Source organism: Dermacentor andersoni, chromosome 11, assembly GCF_023375885.2.
Source record: "Dermacentor andersoni chromosome 11, qqDerAnde1_hic_scaffold, whole genome shotgun sequence".
Lineage (NCBI taxonomy): Eukaryota > Metazoa > Arthropoda > Arachnida > Ixodida > Ixodidae > Dermacentor > Dermacentor andersoni.
The window spans coordinates 72,083,143-72,103,884 of record NC_092824.1 but is presented as its reverse complement, the minus strand read 5'-3'; the positions used below and the strand labels follow the sequence as shown (position 1 = coordinate 72,103,884).

At 46.7% G+C, this 20,742-nt stretch overlaps 2 protein-coding genes across 3 annotated transcripts in view; one reads left to right on the top strand and one right to left on the bottom strand.

The window, feature by feature from the left end:
• The first annotated feature begins 7,688 nt into the window (after nt 1–7,688).
• On the top strand, nt 7,689–16,974 carry LOC126518040 (uncharacterized). The gene is made up of 4 exons (XM_050167891.3): nt 7,689–8,339; nt 10,198–10,321; nt 11,643–11,801; nt 13,482–16,974. The coding sequence occupies exons 1-4, from the start codon at nt 8,148–8,150 to the stop codon at nt 15,890–15,892; spliced, it is 2,886 nt and encodes a 961-aa protein (XP_050023848.2). The 5' UTR covers nt 7,689–8,147; the 3' UTR covers nt 15,893–16,974.
• The window catches only part of LOC126518043 (WD repeat-containing protein 76-like), a 35,383-nt gene continuing 30,752 nt past the window's right edge, over nt 16,112–20,742 (bottom strand). For both annotated transcript variants that reach the window (XM_050167899.3, XM_050167898.3), the window contains exon 14: nt 16,112–17,786. In XM_050167899.3, coding sequence (XP_050023856.2) covers nt 17,531–17,786 — 256 coding nt within the window. In that variant the 3' untranslated portion in view covers nt 16,112–17,530. The remainder of the gene's footprint in view (nt 17,787–20,742) is intronic.

Below are 20,742 nucleotides of genomic sequence, written 5' to 3'. Positions count from 1 at the left end.
CTTTCCGCATTCGACTGTAGGTGACAGCACAGCACCTATTTTTGCCCAATGTTATGAACTTACATTTCGGCTGCAATCTAGATTTGGTCAAAAGTTGCGGCTCCGGAGAAGCGTCGGTCTCGATCACGGTGTTATACCACCGTTGTACCGAGGGACTAGCCGAAACTGCGGTGAAATTGGGTTATGTCTGAACAGTTAAGATGATGTCTCGTTTAATGCAAGCGCTTTATTCGACATATCTGCTATTTCGCAAACCCAGCTTGCACGAGAGCTACCTCGTGTGTGTGTGTAGTGACTTTTGAAGGAGAGGAAGAGAGAAGTGCAGTGCCGTAACTGTCTCTCAGAGGAGGACACCTCAACAGCACTGCACAGGGAAAGGGGAGTGGGGAGAAAAAGATCAGGGAGAGAAGGAAAAGAAGGCGGAAAAAAATAACAAGAAGGGTGAAGAAGCAATGCGGGGCTTACAGCCTGTCAGGATTGGGGGCTCAATCCCATCGCTCGTGATCCTTTGTCAAGATTGGAGTCCGGCATGAATTCGAAGGTAGCTGGCCCATGCCGTCGTCCAACTTATCCACGCCGAGGACGTTGGTGAAGGGAAGAACTGCTTCTCATCGAGAACGAGGAACATGGGTTTATTTACAGTATTTAAATCAGTCTAACATGACTGTTTGAGAAAAAGAGTGTCAGTCCAACATGACTGCACGAGAGAAGTGTGTCGAGCATCCGCACAACAGCCGTTTTTAAACACTCGGTCCGCCGGCGATACAAGGTGACGCGAACGTTCGTTTACTCATTGTAAATTCGCCGCCGCCCCGCAAAACAGTTTACGCTCACAAAGGCACACACATTCCGATGTCCGGAGCCGACGTCAGAGGGGAGCCGTTCCGAGTACCTCGGAGCCATTCTGGGTAGGTCGTAGTCCTGCGTCCCGGCCGGCGCGTGGGAAGCAACAAAAAACGGCTTTCCCGCGGCAGCTCGCTCACGCGTAGCAAATCAGGTCCGCGCTGGGGAGCTCGGGCACAATAGTTCGCCCGCCGAACTCGTTCCGTCACAACGGCGCTGGGGCTGGAGGATGGCGACGGTGTCAACACAAAGCCCGCTTCATCGAACGTATCCTAGCTGAAGCGAGGGAGAGTGGGGGATGCGTGTCTTGTTCCCCGGTCGTAACTGGGTGGCAATCTTGCATTGCAGCTCGCCATTCTTAATAAGCCGCGCTCTCAGCTGCGTGTCGCAGCAAAAGTAAAGTAGGGCAGGAAGCACTTTCTTGACAATGGAAGGGTGGGCTGCCGGAAAGAGAAGTGCTCCCTCCGAGCCACAGGGCAGTCCCACACGACGGTATCATGCAAATAGCGCAGTGCGCTCAACATCGAAGGCCGGGCAGCGGAGCAGAAGGTGCTCAAGCGTCTCCTCCTCGCCGCAATCCAAGCACGCGGGGCTGCCTCTTCCGTGCAGTCTGTGCATTCTGGCGGCCGTGTTGTAGCAGCCGACGCGCAGCCGAAGTAGAAACGAACGGTCCCAGCGGGAGAGACCCGTGCGGGGGAGGAGGCGAGGGGGCGTACCTGCAGCAACGCGCGGATCCGGGTGCTGCGCGCGGAGAATGCGCAGTATCACCGTCTTGGCCACGTCGAAACGGGTGACGGAGCTGCCATGAGCTCCTCGAGAGCCCTACGTGAGGGGCACTACACTTTCCGCATACATTTATCACCACCTCCTTGCAACAGTACAAAAATTCGCAGTTTCGCCTGAAAGACGAAGCATCGATTGCGATAGCACATTAGTTGACACCTATACGAAGTAAGGACAGAAGTTTATCGGCCGTGTAAACGTGTAAACATAGGCATACTTACTAAATTGACAAGCATGGTGTCATGCGCGCACAAGCAAACAGAACACATCTCACTCGATGACCGCGGAAACTCGCTGTCAAGACGCTGGAGTGAAGCGCGGCAGCAGCAGCGAGCGAATTGTTCTTTAGCTGCGAAAACACAGTGTCACGATCCATCCGGGTTCGTGAACAAGGGAGGGCTCGAGGCACCCTCCGATAAACGGACGCTCCGCAGCGTGGTGGTGCTGAACGATGACTGACCGCCGAGCAGCCGTGCTCGTCGGTGTTTATTGCGGTGCGGTGACCAATTTTGCCTGCCGAGCTTAGCAGGCCACCGAGCCTGGCGGCGAACGAACATTATGCCTGAGGGGGCGTCACATGCTTGCTACACATAAAGCCCCTTGATAATTTATCAAGGGACTTTAGCTACACACAGCGCGCGGCGCACTCTGTCCCCTTCGCAGATGGCTTTTAAGAAGCAGCGGCCCGGGCGAGCGAGCGCGACCGCCCGTAGTAGAACGCCCTCCCCCCCCCCCCCCCCCCCCCCGAGACTTGCGCGCGATGGAAGACAGCGCGCATCCGCCCCGCTTTCCTCCTTCGCGTGCGCGAGATTGAGCCGCAATCGCCGGCTCACCCGGCTCACCCTCGCAAGCTTTCACTCGCTCATAAAGCATACGGCGCGCGGCGAAAATTTTATCGCCCTTGGACTTTCTTCGGAACCTCACGGCGACGCCGACAGCAAAAATGCGCCTGGAGTGTCCATATAATTGCGATCGTAATAAAAGCTCGTGTCAGATATTGCAAGGTGCACTGCAATGGAACGCAAGGTGCACTACCCTGATGTGTGTGTGTGTGTGTGTGTGTGTGTGTGTGTGTGTGTGTGTCAGCTTCGCATGCGGGAGCGAGGCCTGTGCAATATAGGAGGCGGAGCCGGCGGAACGATGCAACCTCGTGGGAGGGATTTCGCGAACGATTCCACGATTGTGATTGGCCGAGATTAAGTCATCAGATTCCCTAGTCTAGTCTCCTAGGGAAGACGACGGTTTTAAAAGCGGAGACCTTTGGTGCAGTGCGCGGTTTTCGTGTCCTGATAACTCAGTCGTTTAATATGCTCTTACATGGAGTGGGCTTCCATATCTGGAGCCAGTGTAAATAATCCAAATAAACCCTTTTTCCTCCATTCCTGCTGCCGGACGCACTCATCCCAGTGCTGGGTGGATTTCTGGCCCAAACGCTACATTCCTTTGAGTCGTATCGTGTTCCACAACGATAACCGTCATCTGTTTTGCCCGCATTTCTTTTCTCTAACGCTGCGGGCCCGCTACGTTCAAGTCACGAACGGCTTGCACGTTATCAACGTGCCACAGCATTTTCGACAGGAAATTAAAGCGAGTGCAGCGTTTTCAAGAAAGGAAACGCAAGCAAGACACGTGTCGATTATCGTTGGGACCAAAAACGTCCCAAAGGGCGTGTACTGTTTTAAGAGTGTACCGTATACACTCTAAAAAAAATTACACTCGTTGGGGCTTAACTTGTCCCCAAACATGCATCGCCACTATTCGTTTGCGCGCTTCGTTTCGCCGTGACTTTGCTCCTGGTTACGGTGGCTAACCTGTCCGTTCCATAGCGCTCCTGGAAATAAAGCATCGGATACAGAGCACTCAAAAAATGATTGACTGATAGGGACGCAGTATGTACTGATGGATTCCGGATTAATTAAGGCCGCCACTGGGCTATATGTACAAAATCAAAGTACAAGCGCTTCTGCATCCGGTTCGCGATCTCAACAAGAGAATTGATGGAAGAGAGCAAATGCAAACACGAACGCGTGGTTTTCGTCAGTTTACAACCGGCAAGAAAAAAAAAGAATAATTTGCACTGTCATTAGACGTATTTCTTTGTTCAGGGTGCAAACCACGCAATTACGCTTCTTTGCCTGCGGTACCGAATTCGTGTGTACCATATCGTATGGAGGCAGTGACGCCTGCAGAGCACCCCTCGAACGTAATTTTGATGCTCTTCCATCGGCACTACATCGTAATTAAGGAGCATATTGCGCCATTTTGAAGACAAATGTCTTCCTTAGTGACTTCCGGCACTTTTCTGTATCGGTCATACCTAGCCTTTCTCGCGGGCCGACTCTGAAGATAGCGTAGTCTAAAGATGTGGGCGGATCCGGAAGGTAGTGCAGCCGAAATGTGGGCCGTTCCCCTTGGCATATGTGCGGTCTGAAAAATGTGGGTCGATGCTGACTATAGTGCAGTCAACGAGTTTAAGCAGTTTGATGGAGTGCCGCGCATAGTGACTCCGCCGCCATTTTCACCCCCGAATAACTATGGAGGCATTGCTTTCATTGCCGTCAACTATACGTTGAATCGCCTTCCAACTTGTAATGCGTTAGCGTTAGGAGAGTCAAAGCAGAAAATAATGTATGCGTGTGAAGCGTGGGAAACCGGTCACGTATACGTAATAAAGGTACACCGGTTGTGCCACTTGAGCCAAACATTAAAAATACCCAGATGCCACGTAGCTAGACAGAACCAAGGTAATCTTTGTTTGCTGCCGCTTGGAGATACTCGTATTATTTTTTGCATTCCACCTAGTTACACAATTAGCCTTAATTAATTAATCAACCTCTCAGATATAATAATTAACAGTGTCAATGAGAAAACTGTAGAGCAACATGAAAAAGAATCCCGATCCAGCTTTCTGTCGCTCAATACGTGCAACATAAAAATGTTTTTCCAAGCACGAAAGAAGCCCGCAAATACACGGAAGCCGCGCGATGGCCGCTCGCGGCCCATTTTCGTGGGCTCCTCTCATGCTTGGAAAAACGCTCTTATTTACCACGTATTGCGCAATGTATCTCGCGATCGGAAGCTTTTCATGTTACTCTACAATTTTCTCATTGGCACATCTCATCAAATTATAACATTTGAGCAGTGGATTAATCAAGACTTATTGTGTAATTAGGCGGATTGCGAGAAATAGTCTGGGTGTCTCCGAGCGACGGCCAACAACATTACCTTGGTTCTGTCCAGCTACGTGGAATTTGCATATTTTAAAAGCTTGGCTCAAATTAGACAACCGGCATATATATATATATATATATATATATATATATATATATATATATATATATATATATATATATATATATATATATATATATATATATATGTGTGTGTGTGTGTGTGTGTGTGTGTGTGTGTGTGTGTGTGTGTTTGTGTTGTTCATGACATCTCATATTCGTTATTATTATTATTATTATTATTATTATTATTATTATTATTATTATTATTATTCCTTGCTTTGCAATTATGAACGGTAAGGTGTCGGTTATGACATGACGATTATATCCGTGACAAAGTTTGAACATGTGGGGTGTTGTTCGGACGACTTGTCAAGCAAAGCAGCACGTAAAAGAAACACTGCGAAACAACAAACGGCGACGCTTGTGTTTTTTTTCCTTTTCTTACAGCTTCTTTTTTTTCGCTGTTACATTGGCAAAATTTAAAACACACGCACAAAAGAAAGCTTCAAGTGTGCAGCTGCTCAACTGCAACACAAACAGCGGTAGGAATGCATTATACGAGCAGGACATATGTCGAGATGGAATACCAATTCACATTATCAAGCCCACAACTTCGCACGTATGACAGCAGCAGGAGAGAGAAATAATGCTATAATTAAAAAAAAAAAAGGAAAACGAACAGCTGGCAAGCGCGTTTAGTTTTCTGCAACACATAATGATATGTAAACGCTACAAAATGTCTGCACCTCTTGAGGATTATCTTGTACTTTTGTGCAACGTTACAGAGGCCGGAAATACAAGCAAGAAAGGTGGTGGAGGACAAGGTATTGGGGGGGGGGGGGCGAAAGCGCGCAAATTCTTTTAGAAAGTATATGCCTACAAGTAAAAAAAAATTGTAATAATTAAGGGTCAGTCGTTACTTACAGCAACGCTCCGTCAAATGCAAGCCAGGAGGAGAACGCGCTTTGCAACCCGCTGAGACGAAGCCCAGTCTAAATATAATCTCCTATGGCGGTACAGGCATCAGCTCTGATCGTGACCTCACGCATTATAAATCCGTGCGCGGCGTGGCCTCGTCGAAGGACCAATTGTTCGCGGTCGTGCCTGCTTATTCGTGCTTTAATATAAGCGAAGGACTCGGAAAGCGAACAAAAATGATAATGTGTACAACCCCACTTCATTGTACGTCTTGTCGTCTGCTTATAATTAGGCATGAAAACGTATTTCGTTATTGTGGAACGTACGCTTGATGCCTCGTCTGAGAGAATCAACATCATGCACTCATATTAAGAGGAAGCTTTAGCTCGGGTGCTCCTACCTAATACATGTAAAAGGATAATTCGCTTTTCTCGGCAACCACTGCACCAGATTTGACGGGGTTTGTTGCATTTAAAGGAAAAACTTAAAATCTAGTGACTGTTGGTTTCGAATTTTTGAGTTGGGTCGTCAATTTTTTATTAAAAATTGGCAAAAATCGAAAATTTTCAAAAACGAAACCATCAAGTTTACAACTTTGTAACTCAACAACGAATGAGTTACTTTGTAACTCAACAAGCCCGAGCTAAAGCTTCCTCTTAAGAGGAAGCTTTAGCTCGGGCCCAACTCCGACGCGGCATATTCAAATACACGTAAAACGCAAAAACGTTTTTATGAGATAACCCTGGACCAGTTTTAATGAAATTGATTGCATTTGAAAGAGAAAGTTAAATTCTAGTGATTGTTGGAAGGGGAATTTCAATTTAGGGCTTGAATTTTCTTAAAACGATTTTCAAATATTTGACCGTTTGAAAAAAATATAAGCACGAAGTTTACAAATTCATAGCTCCGCACTAAGAACTGATATCGCGGTTTTGTAAACGGCATCCATTATATCATTCAAAGCGGACAAATTCGATATGTCATTTTACATCTTACGTAAATTTGTTACGTTGGTTTGAAGGGTTCCGCAAAAGTTGTATTTCCCCATTACTAATTTTTTTTTGTATTCATGTGTGACATATGAATTTTGTCCGCTTTAGATGAACTATTAGAGCAATTCACATAATTGTATTATTATTTTTCATTCTTGAGTTACAGAGTTGTAAACTTGATAGTTTCGTTTTTGAAAATTTTCGATTTTTGCCAACTTTTACAAAGAAAATGAGGACCAAAATCGAAAATTCGAAACCAGCAGTCACTAGATTTCAAGCTTTCCTTTTAAATGCAAGAAAGCTCGTCAAATTTAGTGCAGTGGTTGCCGAGAAAAACGAATTCTCCTTTTACATGCATCTATAGGAGCATCCGAACTAAAGCTTCCTCTTAAGGCTCGTCACATATGGATGCGCGCCTCCAAATCGATGTGGTTCTTCCGACATGGAACTTCTGTTGCAGGCAGCTACAAGGGAAAATATTATGCAAAAATTGCATGAACACGTCGTACGCGTGCGCTGTGTCAGTGGTGTCACAAGCTGCGTTTTCTCGTAAGCGGCCGACCGACATCCCCTTTTTTATTATTAGCTAGAAAGGCTTCCGCGAATGATAGAGCAAGGTGTTTCCGATCCCTGACTATTCGCGTAACAAGCGCGGAAACAACAAAGATTGAACGCACACACGTACTGTCGCAGCTGCTAGCATCCGTCCTCCATTTAATACCGGGCAGGTCTTCGCATTACTAGAGGCAGTCCGCAGGTGGCTTGAGCACGGTTTCAGGTGTAACACTAAGATAAGAGGGCAGCCGACAAAGAATAGCGCGAAAAATGTCAACTCTCCGCGTGTTTTTCTTTTTCGCCGTTACTGGCCGCTCAATCTGGGAGCAAGCGGTGAGGAGTCGGGCAACATTGCGTAACGGGATAGGGAGAGAGAAAAGAGGGAGAGAGACCAAAGATTTGGCAGCTCACTGCGGATTTCTGCGCGTAATCTGCGGGTAACGGTGTTGTAGCGACATAAGCCAACCACTACCAGTACGTCATCGATTACGCGTCGCCGGGAGGAGTGTTTTGTGCTGTTTTCCGCGTCTCTGACTGGTGTGGAATTCCTCCAGCAGCGACTCTTCCGACGACCCCGATCACAGTAGTGTGTGCGTGCACGGAGCCAGTTTCGCCCTTGGCGTCGTGCCGCCTCTTTACGAGGATGCTCGCCGTCAATCAGCCGCGTTTACTGCGCCACAAATGAGCCTGCGGCGCGTAAACACAAGTCGCTGATTGAGCGCCTCGCCCGTGGCGGCAGTAGTGTAACGATGTGAGAAAGGCGTTAACGTCTATTCGCGGGGATCGCCGCACGGTGAGATAAAAACTTCGCACGACCGCAAAAATGATGGCCTCGACGAGGGACTCCTTCCAGCGAAGCGACGACGAGGAAGAGCTGGTCTTTGATCAGACCGGACTGCTTACAAACAAGCTGTCTTCTCGCCACGGCGTAGTGTCCAGAAACCACGCCGCGAACTCGGGGGGCCGCCTCACTGTTGCGCGGACTGTCAATCTGTGCCTATCGTTCTTTGGCCTGGTGAGTCGGCCGGCGCAGTGCGTTTACGCAATCCGGATCGCGCTTGCACGGCAACTGTTGCAGCTAGTCACGGCACCCTCACTTCAGACGCCGTGGCAACGGCGAACATGTGGCGAAACGAGAGCACGAGTTTTTAATTACCCCGACGTGCGATCGCACGACGCCGGCTATTTCATTGTATTATAGCTGGTTCTCATCTGCTACTGCACCATTTCTGTTGCGTATTGTGATAGCGTAGGTTAAGTATTGTCGGAAATTTACGGCGCGTTGCCCTGGACTGCGGTGAATGAGTCAATGTCGCGCAGAGGTATTGCCATAAACCACAACGAAAGATAAGACTAGAGACACCGGGGGCTCTACGCAAAGCTTATCTCGTGCCCTTGCAAGTCGCTGTTCAAGGAAATAAAAACATATATGCTCTCATTGGGGAGTGGAAGCGCGGACAGGTATTGTAAATGAGAAGATCTGCCACACCTGCGGGCGTTTGGACAAGCTGCACACAATCATTTGAGTTGCGGCATCCGTATAAAACTGCAGTCTACTTGCAACAATCCAAACTGACTGACATATTTAGAGATGTCTAAACCACGACTCAGTTCATCAAGAAATAGACGTGTGAGCCAAATTATTACTGTTTCTGTGAAACCCTACATAAAGTAACATGCTGAAAAACAAAGCCAGAAAGTACACTGAAGTCACACCTGTCAATCAGTACTGACCCATGTCTGCACGAGCCATGTTTTGATTACCTAGTCACATATAAATGTTCTTTCCTACTGCCTTTTACCACATAAGGAACCCTATTTCGCCACTGAAAACATAGCGTGGTCAGCCACCATTTCGAGACTTGTTTGGTTTAATGAGAATTGCAAATTAATTGAGCTTGAATCACAAGCCTGTCCGAATTCTCTCTATGCTAATGTTCTTGCCAGGTCTAAAAAGCAAATAGTAGTCGGGAAATCGTGAAAAATAGCCAGTTCATTGCACGTGCTACAAAAGTAGCCAAGAAAGTCGCCAGGTTGCTGCCATGGCCAATTAAGAAAACTTGCTGCAGCCAATTATGAACTGCCCGTTTTGGAGCCGTTATGATTAGTGCCCTTTGACTTAATTAAAACGTGACTTTGGGGATCAAGCTATAACTGGTGGCTCTGTATTCGTATTTGGGAATTGTTATCCCTGTATAAATTATTTAAGTAAGCGGAAGTAATTGTCATTGAACTCCAGTACCAGCAAATATGTACGGTGAACAATTCTCGCTCTACAGTCATTCATCAATGTATCCCTGTGCCATATCTCACCTTTGCAAGGGAATATCATATACTAGTCACGATTTATCACTTTGCTGATTTTCTAGTAGTTGTTGTAGCCATATATCTATACGTTCTCGCATGTCTTTACTAAATTTCATCACGCAACTGTAATAAAACTCCTCTTTCCACCTTATAATTACGTGAGCACTCAACTATAAAGTGAGACGTCCCATGGAATGGGCTAGAAGGTGCTTCTGTTGAATTAATGTTGTCAGTTGCAAGGTGAATACAAATACACAAGGTGAGGACGGTCGTTGCAACTTGTGTGTCATAAAAAGCGTAGCAAAACAAATTGTACCATTTATTTGTACTATTTTGTCTGGTTTATCTGTAGTTTTTGTAGAAAAATGTTGACTTTAAAAGTAGCCAAGTAGCAAACCTGAAAGTTTTCCTGGCACAAGCCTTCAAAAGTAGCCAATTTGGCTCAAAGGAGCTAAACCTAACAACCCTGGCTCTTGCATGGCCTGCTGACGCAGCAGTGTCCTGGAGCTTTAACCACTAGACAATGTAGATGGTTGTGATTTAATCATGCTTGCTCATATTTGCAGGGCCTTTGCTTTGCCATCCCAACTGCAACGATCCAAGACCTTCAAAAGAGAACCAATGCTGAAGCTGACATACAACACTTCTACACAGCACGCTATGGTGGCTACATATTTGGCTGCCTAATAGGTAATTCTTTTCTCATCAGTATCTCATGGCTGATTGTTTCATGGAACCGGGGCATGAAGTCTCATATGAAAAATGTGCCCAAGATTTCAAATGGTTGCGACTTTAGTAGGAGTTCTACATCTGTTTCAATTGCTATTCACCTGCCCGCAAACAGCAGCTGAGCTAGGCTCGGACCATTGTACTGTTGTCGCTTTCACATGTGCATGGGCTGTGCTCGCATGTAATACACTACCACAAAGGAGTGCATCCATGATTTGAGCCCATGCTTACAGTTCTTCAACTGCCCTGTTACCCTAAGCGGAGACTTGCGTCGGAAAGGAAGCGAAATACTGCTGGCAACACTGCGTCAAGATTATCACACTGGCTTCCCCTATCACCAGAGATGTTGGCAACGTAGTCTGGGATGTATAATCCTTCTATAAAGAGGATCACCTGGCAATTTTGTGGGCTCTTCGTATGCGGAACAAACCCAAACAATAAACTAAGAAGAACGATGAAATCAGTGCCATCACAATGAACATTACAGGCACTGTAGCTAAGTGCACACAGTTGAATAATGAAGTTTTGTCTTGATTTTCTTTGACAATAATCTATTTCGGCCAGATAAATGCTGAGCTTTGAGAGGTTAGTCTACCAGGCTAGACTGGTTTAATGCATTTACTGCTGTAGCATCCCAAACAGGACAGGGATACAAAAGAGAGGACGGCATCAGCGCTTGTGTCCCTGTCCCATTCTCTCTCTCTCTGCAACACCTTACAGACTTGCCCACTTGATGATCCTTCTGTCCCTTTTAACTATTGAGACTATTTGATATTCCCAGCATAAGCACCACAGCAAAGTTAACTGCTACCTGCCGTGCTCGCTTATGGCTATGGTGTTGGGCTGCTAAGCACAAGGTCGTGGGATCAAATCCCAGCCACGGCGGCCCAATTTCAACGGGGGCGAAATGCGAACACCTGTGTACTTAGATTTAGGTGCGCGTTAGAGAACCCCTGGTGGTCCAAATTATTCCAGAGTACCGCACTGCGGCATGCCTCATAATCGAATTGTCGTTTTGGCACTTAAAACCCCCATAATTTAATTTTTTTAATGCCGACTGCTGTTTACATCTAAGCGAGCTTTTTGAGCTGAACAAATCACCAATTGTTTCTTTTGTAGTCAGTATGAGCCAAACCTAACAAAAAGGTCCACAAGCTGACCATTTGTGCAACACATTCGACTAGTGCAAACGCCCGCACTGCAAGGCTTTCAGCTGAGCTCCTTCTGTCCGTATTAGTACACAAGCGAAGAATGCATTCCCGGCTCGCTTCCTTCTGTGCAGGTGGTTTTCTCTTCGACTGGTACAACCGACAGTTCCTGCTTTTCCTAAGCATCTTCGCTACGTCCGTTGGCATCATAGTGATGCCCTTCTGCGTCCAGCTGGCAACCCTGATGGCATGTTCTGCGATCACTGGCATCACCATGGGATTTCTTGACACAGGTGGGAGCACAGGAGTGACTACACCCGTGCATGCTGGCTGTTCACTTGAAACTTTGATGCAGTGGAAGTAAATAATGACAACCACAAAATCATTTTGTAAATTATATGTTGGAAATTAACTTGTAAAACAATTCCATTGTAAAACACTCCTCTAAGAAGCATTGCGAGGCCAGCACACAGCTCACTTAAATCACAAAATGAAGCCAATGGAAGTGTAGGGGAAATCATGTGTTCCTTTTATTGAAATGTACAAATAATAAGGAAAACAAGTGGAAAAGGCAACTTGCTAGTGGTGGGAGTTTGATTTCCCTGTATGCTTTCCTTAGCCACATTACAACCAAGGGACGGGATAGCCCATGTGGTAAAAGACATATTTATTGAAGTCCAAGAACCTGGTAGTATTCACAAGGCTACAAGTTAAGCCAGTTGTTCCAAAAATCATGCGCTCATGCCTCGCTGTCTTGTTGACTGATAGTGGTCGGCATGGCAGTGATGACTATAGTGGACACTGCTCCGCTCATATGTGCACGTACAACACCAACAATAAATCAAGCCCCTCGGTTTCTCACTATTATTTCTCGTTAACTACAACGAAAGATGAAGCTTTCTCAATGGCAGCCGTCCCAATTGTAGAAAAATCAGTGAAGTACCCGTGATTTCTATGGGAGCCTTAAAGCAATGGTCAAGCAGCTGTGTGCGATGCTGTAGCCAGCATCACGGTACCAGCAGTGTATGTGGGCATGGGCTGTGAACACGATGAGGTCAGTCTTGTGTACCTCTTATGGCAGTAGGCACAGAGAGTTTAAAAAAAACAATTAACAATCTGGAAGACAGTAATGATGGGGATATTGAGACAAGGAAATCGCTGTGTTGTTGGAAATGATGGTGATGAGAATGCTTGTGCCTTACAGAATGCGTTATTTTTGTCTGCACACTGTATACAATTTTAGAAATACCCTTTTCTGCAATGTCTTTTTTTTTTTTTTTATACGAGCATCACTCAAAAATGAGCAGGCATTGACTGGAACAGAAGATGAGACAGCATGCAAGGAACACTGCATGAGCCAGGGTTTAGGAAGCGGGGTATATGGATGAGGCAGTTATCCTGCTGTTTGCCAAGTCCCTACTCAGACTGACAGACACAGCAATTTGATTCTATGGACATAGCTAACACTGCAAATCAACTATCGGCATCAAAAGTTTGCAGGCAATGGGATCCACAAAATAGCTGAATATTTAAGCAGCCTGAGCATGCAGCATGCTTTAATACATATGATCAACATAATATACTGCTGTTTTGCTGGCTACAAGCACAAACTGTGCTGACATTTAGCTTTTTCATGGAGCCCACCCCTCATAAATACTTTTGATGGTAATAGTGCTCAGAAAATATACTAGCAAATAAATTACCCAAGCTGCACTACTTTTTATTCTGTTCTGTGCAAAACAGCTTTCACCAAAAGTGTGAATCTGTTGCAGGCATACAGGAACTTGACAAGTTCAACTTTCAAGTCTCAAAAACAGAGTAAATTCTGTACAAAACGTTAATGCCCTATGACTTCTGGTTGAGAAGAGTGTAAATAACGAGGGTACTGGATTGCTGTTATCTGGCTTTTCGAGTCAATTGCCCAGAATTAAAGTTGCATTGCTACAAATGTGCTTTGGACATGTTGATTGCAGGTGGTAACGTTTGGTGCCTGGACCTGTGGGGCCGTCACAGTGCTCCCCTGATGCAAGCACTGCACTTCTGCTTTGCCCTCGGAGCCCTCGTCGCACCACTGATCGCCGAGCCATTCCTTTCACCTGCCTCACTTGGTGGAATTGCACCGGCGCATAGCTTCAACACTTCTTTGGCACCAGAGACCTACGCTCACATCCCCCCAATCGGAATACACCACGGCATCGGGGTCAACCGACATCATTCACACGTTACACCGAAGTGGATGGACTCGCCACCTACAGAAGGCCTCTCGCGGCATCGGCGAAGCGTAGTTGATCCGCTTGAACATACTCAACCTCAGTTGCCCTCCTTTCTTAATGCATCCACGATGCATAGTGAGAGCACAGTGCTGAATGAAAGCACACTGAATGAAAGCACATTGCATAATGAAAGCACATTGCAAAATGAGACCAGCACGATAGATCAAACAACACAGCAAGCACTCCAGAACTTAAGCAATGCCGACTCTAATGACACTTTAAGAATAGATAACAACAGTGCTGATCGGACATCAACTACCACTGTGGCCCCAAGCTCAACAATAGCTAAGAAGCCAACCAAACCAATCTATGCCGAAGGACCAAAGAACCAGGACAAGTGGGATCGCAAGTCGCAAAAGACAACCAAAGGCACTGTAGCTGCGGCAGCTCCTAATTCAACCAACTCATCTGCGCACACCAATGTGACATCTGTGAAATTGAACATAACCAGTAGCTCCATTGCACCCTTTAAGAGTCCATCAACCCCAGCAGCAGTGGGGACATTTCCACCGGCGTTACTACCAGATGAGGGTAACAAGACGGAGAGTGCTGATGGAAACATCACATCAGCACCACAGATTGTGAACAACTCCAGTAAAACTGGAAAAGAAGGGACATTGCAAATGCATGCTAATGACACTCATGTACCAGCAAGCGTAGCTATTACGTTACAGCCTGAAACTTCCAGCAAAAGCACAAGGTATCCCACAATCAGCGAAGGAAATGCCAGCAAAGCAACAACAACGAAGAGTATCGCTGTTTCTACAACCATCAAACCGGATGTGACAGAACCGCTCACAGCTCCACTCACACAAGAGGTGCTAACTACAGAGGCGCCGCCTGACCAGCCCACCGAAGACCCAGTTGCTCCTAGAACTACGGGTATAATACGAGCTAGCATAAGGACAACGGAAGGAAGTGTTGACCCTCCAGAAACAACTGTTGCCTCTGTGCCAACAAAAAATCAACTGCCCACACAGGATAACGAAACGAGCATTAAGCACTTGACTACAGAAACACCACAACAGCCTGTGAAACCACCAAACCTCGGTGGTCAAACACTTGAGCCAGTGACAGCCTCACCTGAGCCCACACTGCCAGCAGTCATAGCTGTCACAAACATGTCAAACGAAAGCAGCTCAGATATAAAGCCACCGTCATTCACTACTAAGTCGACCCTGCTTGAAAAGCCATCGCCAACAGCTGAAACGGGGCTCACTGCGTGGATTACTCACAAGTTCATAGAGAACAGGATTGGAAAGCTGGAGTTCGTCTATGCCATCCTTGGGGCATACCTCTTTGTCGTGTCTGTGGTGTTTCTAGCATTCCTGTGCACGAGTCCACGTGACTCGCGGTCACGCCAAGAGGAAGACATCAAGACACCGGGGCCTTCGGGCAAGCACAGCCTGGTCTTGCTGAGTTCACTTTTCTTTTTTCTCTACATGGGAATGGAAGCTGCGGTGGGCGAACTGCTCCAAATATACGCAGCCCACCCCCACGGCTACCCCCTGACATACGTTTTCTGGGGCAGTTTCGCGGCCGCACGTTTTCTTGCGATACCCATCGCGATCAAAGTGTCATGTCGGAACATGCTCCTTGGCGACCTTGGCATTTGCTTCCTCGCGTCTGTCTTGCTCGTGGCAGGTGCCGACAGGATGGAGTCTCTGCTCTGGACAGGAGTCGGTGTCTTGGGCGTCGGAATGGCCTCCGTCCTGCCAACGTCCCTGGCCTGGCTCGAGCGCCACATGCGCGTCACGAACCGCGCAGCATCTGTTGTTCTGCTCGGCGCGGCTTTCGGGGAGATGGCGCTGCCGTTCCTCACCAATCGCCTCATCGAGCGCGAGCCGGCCGTCCTAGTGTACGTCAACGTGAGTGTTGTCACGCTGTGTTGCCTCAACTTCGGTGCCCTCTGGCTGACGGCGGCGAAGCGAGGTGAGAAGTATGCGCCGACTAATGAGCCGGATCGCTCTCTGTACCAGTTGGCAAACCTCGACGATGGCGATGACCAGGCCGACTTCACACTGCTGAGGCCCCTGTGCACCAATGGTGAGAATGGTCTGCACTTCAAGGGAAAGCAGAAGTTTTCTCGGGGACTTGGTGCGACCTCTTGAAAGCCATCTTTCCTAATGGTCTCCAGAGAATGTTAGCCACCGTGATCTTTGAACAAGAGACTGCAGAGCGGCCTGGCAGGCTTGCCACTTGCCTCTACATGATAGATGTGCACAGAGTTCTGTGGTTGGCGAGCAGAACAGCACAGTGACATGCGCCAGTCGAGGTGTTCGGATAAGAAAAATGGCAAGCACCAGCAACTTGACAGCTCTGCACACAAGTTCCATACTAAGAAGCTTTATTAAGGTTCCAAATGGTGGTTAATACAGAATTCATGCTTCAAAAGAACAAGTAGACATATGCCACTGGCACAAAAAGTTCTTTTAGCCTGCTGATGAACATTTCAGGCGCTGGTTTTTATTAAGCTTTCGCCAAGAGCTAGGGAGGCCAACACATGAGATCATGTGTAAGGCCTTCCACAGCACAAGTGCAATTTTTAGGTTTTTAAGTTCAGAAGGTGACGTGCCTGAACGAACACCTACGTTCTAGTAGAGAGATGACCGGCTAGACATCGCCGCGCCCTGCGACCGTGCCGTGCCAATAGTCCTAAAGCTGCAGTGGGCACACAGTTATAGTGCTACAAATGACGACTTATAGCACGGTTTGATCAGCTGCGCTTTTTCACTGTGGATAAAGAGCCTAGTCAACTTTTTCTAGGGACATTATGGTTTGGCTTGAGTCTTTAAATACGTATAATATGTATTATATATTTAGTGTTTTGGTGCTGCTTTAGTGGAAGTGATAATAGCACTAGTGATAAAGAGTGCCAGATGTACTTCTTTTGCCAAGCCTAGTTTTTTTACCCCTATGTATAATGGAAGAGAGAGACAGCGCGTTTATTTTTCGTTTAGCAACGCATTTCTCCACTTTCTTGAAGCTACGAGCAGGGTCTTTTTATACAATAAAAGCATCTATCACACAACACAAGCTGCAAGAATGTTCACCGCACTTTTGTTTTGCCTCGTGTCTCACGGCCGAGACACACCTTTACAAAATACGTCTAGAAGCAATGGCCAACAGACTTTCACTGGGAATGCAACAAATGCAAAAACCTTCAAATAAAAAGACGTAAAATAGGTTACAACTGTGTTCTGTCTGCAACTTCATATATACAGCTGTCAGCAGAAGTATCCAGAACAGAAAACCCACAAAGAGTCACAAACTCTCTTGCAGCAGCCAATGCATGCTGCTAGAAACAGAGCTGCATTTTGGATTTCTGTGTGACCTACATCAGCAAGCGTGCCGAGTCAGATTAGGTAGTGGAAACAAAGCTGGTGCAAAGAAAATAAAGATAACTTTATTCAAAGAAAGATGGAGAGGTTGGCTCAAGGTAAAGGTCCTTTAGTCCACTGCTCTGCTTAAGAGTTAAAAAGATACAGGCACTAGGACTCCAGCATACAGGACAGTAGAAACAAGGCACATGATCTTTACTGTGTCCATTACACTTGCTTTGTTTCCACCACTGTGACCAATGCGGTGCTCAAATCAAGAATGCAATGAGAGCGAGTTTCTTCGTGATTTGCGTGTTCTGAAAGCTGCTGCAGCACATTTTTACATCGGTGACAAGTACACAGCCTCTTCTGCACTGTTGGGCTACTGCAGTGCTGGCTTGAAGTTGAAAGCTGTGATGCTTTCACAACCTATGGCTCGACGAGGATGTGCAGCTTGCCGCTGGAGTTGCCACCGGCGATGATGAGTCGCTCGGGGTGGACATCGATGAGCGAGCAGACCGAAGCCAGGCTTTCGCCCATGAACTTGTACAGCAGTGTGCCACTGCTCGAGTAGACCTCGATGCGCCGCGGGTACTCCATGCTGCCGACTAGAAAGAGCTCATCGCATCCGGGCATCCACACCGCCCTGAGTGGCGACAGCCATCTCCCGGTCATGTTGTTGTGCCTTAGATAGCAAAGGAAAGAGACGTATTATTGTCATCCTCATCAGCCCACATATGTATAGATACAGCCAGACAAATGCCTCTCAGTGATATCTAGTTGTCTTTCCTGCATCAACGAAACACATGCGATGCCTGCAGATATCTTCATCAACATTCTAATACTCTCTCACCCTGAATTGCATTCCCCCTTCCTTTAGCACCCATTCTATTGCTCTACATGACCTGTTGTGTTCCACTTCCGATTTCGAACAGAATACAACCTACCTGCATTTTATCTCTGATGTGTACCGCTGTCTTTCTGTATGAAAACAGTGCCTGTAACTAGGCACCAATTAAGGTGTGTGCAACAGGCGTTGCAGCAGGCATCGATTCCGAAAAATATAAAAAGTAGTGCGATGCACATAACGTGTTTCAAAGCAACAAATTATTTGCAGCAGTCGGTGTCGTGAATGGTGCGGTGACAGCCAATGGGATCCAACTAAAGTTCACAAATTAGCTTCTTACCAGCATAAGTGCATATACTGTTAATTGTGGCCACTAGCAATAGACAAGCAATATGTTTACAATATGCATTGGAAGTCTCCGTTTGCAATATATTTCTGAAAACACAGTAAATCAAAATCAAGAACTAAAAAACATCTGCGCCATTAAAGGGACACTAAAGACACCATAGATATTGATAAGTCTGCTAAGACCTAGTTCACCTTGTATACTGTCAACTTCCGTTACTTTGACCCTGAAGGGACCAACGAATCCGTTTGAATTATCCGGTGGGTTGAAATAAACAAGATGTAGAAAAAAAATTCCAGAAAGCACCACCGATTCATTTGGCAGTATTTGCCAGATTGTAACGCGCTCCCAAATCAAATGTGCGCTCGCTTTCTACGAGTCTAAAGTAGAAATTAGAAAGTAACATGGAAATGACATTAAGGCTTCTAAACAAAGTAGAAATCGAACGCGCACCCGAGCTTTAAGGAAGAAAAATGGCCAAGGATCTAATGTGTGCACAAAGGCAGCTGGTTTCCAGCTTCGCCGCACAGTTTTTAAGATCGTCTTCGCTGCAATACATCCATGTTATGCGTTAAAGAATATGACTGCTGCGAAGGCGGTTTTGGTATCCAGTCTAATTGCACAGCGCAGGCAATTTTCAGCCCAACTGTCATGGGAAATAGCAAAAAAAAATGAGCCTCTTAGAATCTGGTGAGTAGCACCACCAAACAAGATGAGGTAGCTTTATTGCTTGCGAATCTACCCACAGCAGGCCAAAAATAGCAGTTTTCAAAAGTGGGAGAAAAAGAAAAGGTGGTCAACACAATCACCGTTTTATAAGCTCTGCCGAGACAGACTCTGCCACTAAAGAGATTGCTATGGGGGTCACCACAAGTCTTGGGAACGTGCTTACGAACTGGCAAAGTTCGAATTGTCCAGCAAGGGTCAACTTTTAGATAGAAATAACGCAGGTTTGGGTCCATATAAATGCATCGCTGCTCGCCTTCGGCCGGGATCGAATTAACAAAAGTCTACTGTAGTTAAAGATGGACCACATTGTATTCTACAAGAGTGGAAGACCGAACTCGGCAAAACAACCTTTAGCTTATAATTTCAGCTTCTCTACAAGCTTAGTACCATTTATGAATTTCCGGACTACCAGAGCCTTGGACAGCAGTAGCAAAGCTTTAGTGACCTCTCGTGACATTTTGCACAACTAACATGTGCTTGAAACATTGTTTCGTCGCATCAGTGTTCTCGTTGAAGGAAAATGGTCGAAGGACTGGATATTAACAATTTTGTCACTACCAATGCTTTACACTAGCATTAAGTAGAATATGGCAAATCACAGCAGTATCAACTTTGTGCGCTCTATGGTTAAAATATGCATCACGAAATGCCACCACCAGTGTTGTTGCTGCCGTACACCACTCTGGTAACACAGTAGTACAGTAAAACGTCGTTAATTCCGTCATCGGGACTGCAAAAAAATCTTCAAATTAAGCAAATTTTCGAATTAACCGAATGAATGGATCCAACTTTATTGTACGTCCGGCAAGGTTTAATGCGACCCGGATCAGGTCTCCCACGGGGGAACATCAAGGCCCTGCCTCAACGCCACCTCACGAACTTGCTGGACTGCCCACGTCAGGATTACGAGGTCCGAACTACGCAGAGCGGCGGCCCACCTTAACGACAGGGTCTCCGGAGCAACTGCCATCCTTCCTATAACTACATTGCACTCCCACAGCATGTGTTTGAGTGTTGCTGGTCCTTCCTGGCACAACTTGCAAGTCGTCCTGATGCTTATGTGGGAAGATACGTTTCAGACGGAATGGATCAGGGAAGGTGTTTGTCTGGAGCTGTCTCCAGGCAACGGCCTGCCTCCTGTTCAATTTGGGACTTGGTGGTGGGTATGCAACCCAGGCAAAAAATTTCGCTGCGCGAATGCGCTACCTTTATTCGGCGATCTTCGGATTACTTAAAGTAATCAGAGATGCTAGTTTGCCTCGTCCTGTAGTTCGAGGCTCCAAGGGTCACGTTTTCTAGTTGGCCAACTGCGTGCAGCATTTGAGAATTTCCACCGTGGCACTCAACAAAACTGCGGATAACGTTCAGCGATCCGATAACTTCCCCGAGAGCGGGTGCTCAACAGGGCTCGTTAGCATCGTCGTCGTCGCTGTCATCGCACATGGTCGCATCAGCAGTAGCTTCACTCTCCAAGTCTGAGCAGCATGTTTGTTGATCACTTTCAAAGTTCAGATACTCAGCGAAGCCGACTGTACCAGATTCGCTATCCTATGCGCAGAGTGCATTGATGCGATCGCAATACTTGGCTCCTTCTTCATCAATTGCACATGAATAGTCAGCGTCAGTATCGACGGTGCTTTCCTTCGAGAAGCCAGTGTGTTCAAAAAACCACATGACCAAAGTGGGTTCCAGTTGCTTCCAACGTGAGCCAATGTGTGT